The sequence below is a fragment of the Mizuhopecten yessoensis genome, unplaced genomic scaffold, assembly GCF_002113885.1.
Source record: "Mizuhopecten yessoensis strain PY_sf001 unplaced genomic scaffold, ASM211388v2 scaffold3431, whole genome shotgun sequence".
Taxonomy (NCBI): domain Eukaryota; kingdom Metazoa; phylum Mollusca; class Bivalvia; order Pectinida; family Pectinidae; genus Mizuhopecten; species Mizuhopecten yessoensis.
Window position 1 is genome coordinate 268,358 of NW_018405041.1, and position 10,000 is coordinate 278,357.

Genomic DNA, 10,000 nt, shown 5'->3' on the forward strand with positions numbered 1-10,000 from the left:
TAAAAAAACTATTATAGCATGTAATTATACAAATGAGAGAAAAAATGCATGCACCTGCCGAGATAAAATGATAGATATGAAGCACATTCCGTAACACGGGTTATATTTATTGTAACAGTTGTATTGCCTTTGGCATTAGACAACTTTACGTAATATATATGTAAAATAAAAATTGCATGTCCATTCAGGTTTATTTCGAAAGGGCAACACCGTGACGTCAAAATTCGCTGCCATCACACTAAAATAGTAACGTGACGTCACAGTGTATTAAAGAGAAAAGAAAGAAGACCCTTTAATCAAAATATCAAAACTAATCCCAACAGACCACAGTAATTTTTGCATATATTGTGACGTCATGTTGCTATTGTAGTATGATGACATGAAATAATGACGTCATGATGTTGTGTTTTGGAAATACACCGGATGAGCCATGTGAAGGACAAAAGCAGCTTGGTTGTTTTTCTAGTCGGCCGTTATATTTTTTTTCTATTATTACCTACTTCACATTGACATTTGGTCATTTTCATTATATATAACATATGTACCTTGCTTTGATCACTACTTAACAAATTTTAAAGCGTTTAATAGATATTTACCATTTGGACATTTAAACCAGTGTCCAGACCGATGATGTTTACGTTCCAAGATATCTTGACATTGTTCAGCGCACTCTTTCGTGTCTTTTTCGGAGCATTTTACCATTCCAGCGTGTCTAAAAGTAGACCAAGCTGGCGAAGCTGCGTCGTCCATTTCAGGCGCTAATGTTTTGTCCGACCGCGGTGTGTGGGAACCACCTCCTACAGCCGCTTTGCATTCTGGGCAGGCCCCCTGCATCGTTGCACCACCGCAGTCTCCAATAGCGTACACATGTCCTGTAATGAAATAAAAAACCTATTATAGCATGTAATTATACAAATGAGAAAAAAAAATGCATGCACCTGCCGAGATAAAATGATAAATATGAAGCACATTCCGTAACACGGGTTATATTTATTGTAACAGTTGTATTGCCTTTGGCATCAGACAACTTTACGTAATATATATGTAAAATAAAAATTGCATGTCCATTCAGGTTTATTTCGAAAGGGCAACACCGTGACGTCAAAATTCGCTGCCATCACACTCCAATAGTAACGTGACGTCACAATGTTCAAAAGAGAAGAGAAAGAAGACTTTTTAATCAAAATATCAAAACTAATCCCAACTGGCCACAGTAATTTTTGCGCCATCAATTTTGCATATATTTTGACATCCTGTTGCTATTGTAGTATGATGACATGAAATAATGACGTCATGATGTTGTGCTTTGGAAATACACCGGATGAGCCGTGTGAAGGACGAAAGCAGCTTTTTTTCTGTAATTACCTACTTCACATTGACATTTGATCATTTTTATTATATATATACCTTGCTTTGAAAGATCACAACTTAACAAATTTTAAAGCGTTTCATAGATATTTACCATTTGGACATTTAAACCAGTGTCCAGACAAATGATGTTTATGTTCCAAAATATCTTGACATTGTTCGACGCATTCTTTCGTGACTTTTTCGGAGCATTTTACCATTCCAGCGTGTCTACAAGATGGCCAGGACTTAAGGACAAGTTCCTGACACTCTGTTGTATGATCCTCTCCACATGCCTCTGCACATCGGTGTCCACACGGTAAGTTTTCTTCACACCTTTCTTCACAGCGGAAGTAGTTAGGGTCGATTTGACAAGGAATTTCCTGTGTGTGACCACATTGCGGTATCTTTTTCGGCATTATAATTTGACATTCACCACAGTTTTGGTAGCACATCTTTTTGCATTTATGACCGTTAGTGCAAATCTTACGCTCACAACGTTTTCTGCATTGAACTTTTTCATGCTTCTGGTCTAGTACGTGACAGACCATACTGCAGGTATGGCCACATGCAAGACGGAACTGGCATGGCTTCATACATCCACCCTCAGGAGCTTTTCGGAAATCCCCAGGTACTTTGGCGATGAGTCCATTGTCTTCTGGGTGATTTTGACAAACAAGTCTTAGACCTTCTCCGATCATCCTCTCTTTCTGTGCATGAGAAACAACGTTTTTCCAAAGCTTGCTTCCTTGTGCCATCATATCCATGTTTCCTATAACAAACATGCCCTGTTTAGCCCGAGACAACGCAACACACACGCGATTGTCGATTTTCAAAAATCCTATTTTTCCGTCACTGTTACTCCTGACAAGTGACAGTAGAACAATGTCATTTTCTTCCCCTTGAAAGTTGTCGACAACGGTAATGTGAACGCCACTGAATGTTTGCTTTGGCATTTCCCTTCTAATGGCAAAGAGCTGTCCAGAGTAGAGCGTGAGGATGGTGATCTGCTCTGGTTCATAACCTTGTAGCAGGAAGTACTTGCAGAGCCCAGCAATGTACTTGGCTTCATGACTGTTTGAGTGACTCCTCAGGTCGTCATCTTCTTGTTCTGGAAAACTGTGGTTTATGAAGAAAGCATTGGTTGTAATCCCCTTGACTTTATCGTATGTCTTTACAATGCTGTGATCTTGCAACTCCGGGTAAATCAACGTCATGATCTTTGAAATTTCTGGGCGCATCCTGTGTTGAAGTCCTAGGCAATCAAGTTCAATGTCATTTTTTATCATCCTTTCAAACAATGATAGGTCTAAATTGTAATTTTTAGCAAGTTTATAGATTGTTGGATTCGGTCTGAGTTGTTTGTGGTCTCCGATGAGGATCAGATGTTGGCAGTGTCTGCTGAGTATTGTGACTACATGTGCTTCCAACACCTCTGCTGCCTCCTCTACAACTATCACTCTTGGACCAATTTCCTGCAAGACTGCCTGGTATTTTGCTGCCCCAGTGATTGTCATTCCGACCACGGTCGCCTGTCTGATAATTCCCTTGTCCTCATGCATTACAAATTTTCGGTGCTGATCAGATGCAGATTGGTATTCTTGAACTTTTTCTCTGATCTTCTCCCTCATCTTAACTGAGAACTTGTTCATCCAATACCTGTATAGTCGCCATCTGTCTTTCTGGCTCAACTGCCAAACGTCATAAATCGTGTCGATTTCCGATTCATCCATTCTGTCTGATGATCCAAGCTCTCTTCGTAATCGTTTTTTCAGATTTTTCTTTTGCTTTTTCGGCATCTGCCATCCATTATTTCGATTTTGGTCCTTTTCATCCAAGTTGGTTACATTCAATGCTACATTGCTATTGTTCAAGTTTATCTTCAGCATCACAAGTTCCGCCTTTTCCATGTCTGTGTCATTAACATCGTCGAAATCTTTATCGATTTCCCTTTGAGCAATCATAGCATCTACCTCATCAATAACATCGACGAACTCTTCCTCCTCTTCGTTGTCATCGCCTTGAGCTACAGGTAATTCCAAAACGTCGGCGTTCAATTGTGCCCCACCTTGCGGTTGATGTTGGACTTCTACGTTTGCTGCTGCTGTATCAAAAGCATATTGGCCTTCTTCACCTCTCCAATCTGCGTTCTGCTCATTTTCGCCAACTGCAAGGGTATCGATACTGAGCCAGTCCAATATAGCAGCGTGTTTCTTTCTTTGTCGAGTTGAAAACCCTTCGTCGAAATAGTTGTATTCTGTATCAACGATCTCTGTGTAAAATCTCCCCATGAACGATTGTAGCACATCTTCGTTTAAAAGCTCTCGGCTAGCAATTTCTAAGGAACCCGATACACGGTTTATTGCGCCTTGGAGGCCTTTCATTTTGTTCCTTGCGTTCATCCTTCCACGATGTATTTCCTCTGATACCTCTCGTTTCTCCCGCATTCGGGTGCGCATACTGCTCAAATTGAACTGTTTCATGGCTTCACTGGAACTCCTCCCACCGACTCTTAGTATGGATCCTTTGAAGAACGAGCTTATGCCTTCGATGAACTTATCAAGAGCATGGTTAGTATAGCAGACTACAAGCATCGGCCTGCAGTCTGGCTCTTGTGTTTCGAGATTGGTGTTCCAGAGGGCGTGGTTGTGGAGGAGAGCTTTCACTATCTTAAGTCCGATGTAGGTTTTGCCTGTTCCTGGAGGACCCTGGGTGAGGACAAACTCACTGGTAAGAGCTCGCTTAACCGCACGAAACTGAGATCGATCAAGATGTAACAGCTCCGAGCTAGGCCACACACCTTTAGGTTCTACCGACCTCGCGACGGCCGCTTTGTCACTGAATTCTTTAGCCAGAGGTGGAAGTGCCTGTTGCCTAACATTTCTTACTATAAAATGTTCATCAACGAGCGGTCGCAAGTCCAGTTTTGCATCTTGGGTTTGCCTCAGGTAAAGGGGAGCTTGCATTTTAGTGTTGCATTTAATTATGTACTTTTCAAACGGAAGATCGCCTTCATTGATGTTTTGAAGGCCTTTCATGACGTGCCGATAAGCTTCAAAATATGCCACCGTTTCCGCCATGACATATTTCTTGTTGAAATCAAAATTGAAAGTTCTCCTGCTCAGGCCTTCAAACTTTATATCTAAAATCCCTTCCTTGAGTTTGTTAGCGTCTCGCTCGGCGACGGTTGCGAACAATAACGTGTTAAAGTTATCATTCGAGAGACAAACCAAAGAACCGAAAATGAGACGCTTACTCGACTCCCAGTTCACATTCTGCATTCTGCTGACGTCGAAACAGATTCGATGACACAGTCCATTATTAGTTCCGATCGGGCATATCACCTGGACGTCATGATAAACACGCATTGCGTTTGAACGTTTTGATTTTCCAGTCTGTACTGCTGTTATATAACCATTGATTCCCTCCCGTAGAGGTCCCACAAAGTCCTCCCGCAGGAGTCTGAACTGGACGTCGAGGTAGTGGGCAAGGTCTTGGAAAGCTCCTTCTGTGATGTTCCTACGCAGGAATGGACCTTCTTCCATCTGCATATCAGATTTTTCAGGGAACACGGAAATCTCCCGAAAGTTATCTGGAGGTTCGTCCTGATCATGTCTCACACCGGTTCCTTCTTTCCTTCTTGATCTTTTCTGCACTTCCTCAAGCATTTGGTCTTTCAGCGTGCAACAATCATCAAAAGCCGCGATCAAATCATCGTCTATGATTTCGGTCGTCGCTCGAAGTGTTTTTAAAACGGTATCCAGAATCCCAATTACACCAAAGACAGATGTTATTGAGCTAGGGCTCCGACGGGCGATCTCTAAAATGATACATATGGAGTCGTGAAGAGGTTCTTTGAATTCTCGCTGTCTGTTAGGAGATTGTTCAAACATCATTCTTGTAATGAAAGCTGGAAGTGTGGTATTAATAAAGGTAGAATTGTATATCAAAGTCAGAAGCTGTATGTTCTTTGCCGGAGCGAACTGACACTGACAGGCCTTCGCTATACACCTTAGAAACAGTGTGACAAAGTCCCTGCTGAGTGTAGCGTCATTCAGTCCCTCCTGGAGTCCACTGTCGGAGTGAGCTATTGCTATAAGAATATCAGAAGGCTCCTTATGTTGTAACTCGGTAAGTTTCCTAAAGCCTAGGCGAGTTTTCCACGGACGCGGAGCTCTACCTGACCGTCATTACGACCTCCTCCTCGTGCTCCACCTCGCCGTCGTTCACCTCCTCCACCTCTTCCTTCCCCGCTTCCCCCATCACCACCTCCTCTACCATCTGCTCCCCCTTTTCCTCCTCCTCTTCCTCCTCCTTGACCTGCTCTTCCCCCTCTGGCTCTACGCCTTTCTCCCCTGTCCTCGTCCATTCCTCAAATCTTAACACTACAGATGATTAAAGGCTTGCGTACGTATTATCGTGAGGATGTGAATCATACTGGTGTGTTGTGGCTTCTCCGTCTGAAAGTACGTCAATACAAGAACGCTTTGTTGGTAAATAATTCCGTTGCACTTGGTAACATCAAGTGATATAACATGTTACATACAAACACCAAACTTACATGAACAGACATGTTAATTAACAACACGCAATGTATCATAATATACATGGACAAACAATTATGATAAATATGCTCTATTATATTACCCACACAAAGATAAGCGTGTTTGTTCTTTACAGCAAGACTTTGTCATAAGCATTTACATCAAAAGTAAATACATTGAATCTAGACCTCATGCTATTTCCGACTTTGTACTTGAACTCAAAAACCAAAGTGTTCTTCTTTAAAAATGTGAGATTACAGGTTAAAATAAGCACCTTACCTCCTCTTAGACCATAACTCCTCCTATAACACAGTTCCCCGTACACCATACCCCCTTATTTAACACATCTCATCACACACCATACCCCCTCATATAACACATCTCCTCATACACCATACCCCCTCTTATAACACATTTCCCCGTACACCATACTCCCTCATATAACACTTCGCCTCATACACCATACCTGCTCATATAACACATCTCATCACACACCATATCCCCTCATATAACACATCTAATCACACACCATACCCCCTCATATAACACATCTCCTCATACACTATACCCCCTCATATAACACATCTAATCACACACCATACCCCCTCATATAACACATCTCCTCATACACCATAACACCTCATATCACACATCTCCTCATACACCATACCCCCTCATATAACACATCTCCTCATACACCATAACCCCTCATATCACACATCTCCTCATACACCATACCTTCTCATATAACAAATCTCCTCAAACACCATACACCCTCATATAACATAACTCTTTATACACCATACACCCTGATATCACACATCTCCTCATACAACATACCTTCTCATATAACAAATCTCCTCAAACACCATACACTCTCATATAACATAACTCTTTATACACCATACACCCCGATATAACACATCTCCTCATACACCATACCCTCTTATATAACACATCTCCCCATACACCATACCCCCTCATATAACACATCTCCTCCTACACCATACTCCCTCATATAATACTTCGCCTCATACACCATACCCACTTATATAACACATCTCCCCATACATCATACCCCCTCATATAATACATCTCCTCCTACACCATACCCCCTCATATAACACATCGCCTCATACACCATACCCCCTCATACAGACCCGTACACGTTCGCTGTTCCACTTTCAGCGTACCATTTGCGTAGCATTTCCGTACCGTTTGCGTAGCACTTGCGTATTACTTGCGTAGCATTCCGTAGTACTTCCGTACCATTACCGTAGCATTTGCGTAGCGTTTCTGTAGCACTTCCGTATCGTTTCCGTAGCACTTGCGTCTACATCTTTCCATTTAAAAAGCGTTTGTGAAACGTTCGGTCGAAAATTTTACGGAATATATATTTGTCGAAACGAATTGTAAAAAAACACACATAAACCGCATTACGTGAAAATTATTCCAACTATCATAATAGTCTGAAGGAAAAATAAACTACAAAAATGACGGTTTACATATACATGGATGTAACAGCCCTCCTTCCATGGGCCTACTGTGTGTTCCCCACACCAGCGGCTCGGCCTTAGGGGTAATTTAAATAAGAGGTATACCGCTGGCCATGTGGTAATGACCTGTCCCTTGTTTAAGGTATAAACAACTTTAGTGTCCGTTATAAAGGTTGTTAGGGCAACATGACCACCCGCTGACAGATACATTTCTTTCAATATGATATCTATATACCTGAGAATCTAGGCAGTGATAATGCATTGACCATTCACCTGTGGTCACTTTGGATTCTGATGTGCTGTACCTGATCAAGTTCACATTCTGTGATTTCAAGGCAATTTAGTCCATGTCAATTAATCCAGTTTATTGTCTATCAACACGTACAGCTGTATACAGGTAAATCAGTTCAAGGTAAAAACCTACAGGTAAGATACTTTCGCTGTCCCTCGATCAGGAAATGACAGCCCCAGGCACAATTTCATTTCACAACAGTGCATTAACCGAGGCTAACTAATATTTAACTTGGAATTCCTAATTTAATAAAAAATAATATGTCCCTTATTAGGATATTTAACTTCTCACGTAGATGATTTGTTTTAAAACTAATCTATTTTTTTTTTAAATAATCTATCATGAGTTCTGTTATCAGCGAGCAAGGTTGAATACTAACCCTAATACGTAACAAACTTTTCATATCAGATTATTGAAAATGATGATATTTTTCAGTAATCATTAAAAAAATCATTATGAAGATAACTTTATTGTCATCATGTGACTGAGTTCCTGAGAAAATAGAGTGTGATTCCTTGTTGTCTATAGCAGAGACGTATATATTACAATACGTCTCTGTATTTTTTAAGTAAGTTTGTTAACGGAGTGCCCTCTCTGTGTGTGGTAATTATAAAGGTGTCAAAAATCAGTCAAGCGGTTCCGGGCTAGTGTACCTATGAACTTACATGGTTCAATGAAAAAGATAATTGACCTTTTACAGCTGACCAATTAGTACCACTTAGCGCCTTTAGCAAGTTACACAGTGGACAGTATATATCAGAGGCTGGGATTAACCTGGCCTAGGGTATATTTGGAAATATTATATTAACGACAACAAGATTAATTGATTAAAGAAAGAAAGGTTTATTGATATTTTTAGAGAAGAATGTGCAGAAAAAATAGAATATTCTCAAAAGATTTTTTTTATAGATATATTTATGATCATTTTGATCTACAAAACGACCTGCGTAAACCCATACAATCTGAAAGAAATCAAAAGAAAAATCTCCTCATAACTTAAAATTAGAAAAAGGCGATATCAAAACATTGAATCGTCGAGTGTGTATGATGTTGAAGACCAAGTCATTCTGATTTGCGAGCAATTGAAAGCTTATTATATTAAAAAGCCAAGCATATTAAAATTGAAAGGTTTATTGAGTGTGAAAACTACAAAAGAAATTAGGGAAATATATAAAATTTGCAAATTCGAGAGGAACATAATTATCATAAATAGGTATAGTTTCACTTATATTTGTGTTGTGAGTGTGTGTAATGTTTTGTACTGTTATTTTGTATTTTGCACAGTTAATATCACAAATGTTGTTACTTTGTAACTGGTGGGTCGAACGACTCAAAGTTATTAAGAACTTGAACTTGAACCAGGCGATGAGGCTACGTACATGTATGACAAAATATGAAATATTGTAGCACTTACACTTACATGTATTGAGCACAGACAAACAAAATGTTATGTAGTTTTGCTACTCATCTAATGTGGTGTTGCCTATAAAAAGTCTGACAACGGTCAGAGACGTTTACTTTAAAGCAAACATTTTCACTTGATTTTGTGTGTGCTACCATTCCCCATCACCAGTTTCACAAAAAATTACTTAATTATGGAGACTCGTTAACTTGAAATTTCAGGAAAATGTCGTCATCTTCCCTCAACGCCATAACGTTTTCATGTGGAACTAGAGACAAGAGATTGTGAGCATCCTCACATTGATACGCATGTATACCCCCCCCCCAAGTGAAAAATGATATAAATGAGTGATAAATGTATCTATTAAATAAACCCCTCCCCCTACCCACACTCTTTTACTTTGCTCTACTCTACCATGACTAACTGCCTCTGGACCCTGATCAGGAAGCTATCGCCCTAAGCCTACACCCTCCTTGATCCTTGGTACAAACGGAGAAATACATATTGTAGATATATTGAAGTTTGACTTGGTCTCAATCCCTATGTTATCTGACATCAGACCCCTATACCCTCTGTAGTACACACCCCTCAAGCAGACAGTCATAGTTTCTCCTGTACCAGGATTCAGACAGGTAAGATTTACCTGTAGAAAAGTCAGTAGAGATACCTACATTTTTATGATCGATAAAGAAAACCTATATTCTTATTAATACTAGAGGTACATATCATGAATGTAAAAATTACATATATTCAGTACATATTATTTTTCTTATTCATAATAGTTTCCTACATGCACGAGCTTGCCTTTCAAACTGAAAAATATATATAATAACTCCCGTAACAATATACACGTACACTTAAACAAGAATCAACTACATTTTCGTAATAAAATAAAAGATGTATAACAAAAAAACTTGTT

General features: G+C 39.9%; 1 protein-coding gene across 2 annotated transcripts in view; it reads right to left on the minus strand.

Annotated features, from left to right (window-relative positions):
* LOC110447485 (NFX1-type zinc finger-containing protein 1-like) overlaps window positions 1–4,926 on the minus strand; it is a 12,080-nt gene extending 7,154 nt beyond the window's left edge. Inside the window, exons 1-2 of one of the 2 annotated variants that reach the window (XM_021493220.1) lie at window positions 1,463–4,926; window positions 597–872 (exon numbers count right to left, since the gene is read on the minus strand). In XM_021493220.1, the coding sequence (XP_021348895.1) occupies window positions 597–872; window positions 1,463–4,898 (3,712 nt within the window). In that variant the 5' untranslated portion in view covers window positions 4,899–4,926. The remainder of the gene's footprint in view (window positions 1–596; window positions 873–1,462) is intronic. The other variant, XM_021493219.1, reaches the window with a different exon arrangement.
* Between the last annotated feature and the right edge of the window lie 5,074 nt (window positions 4,927–10,000).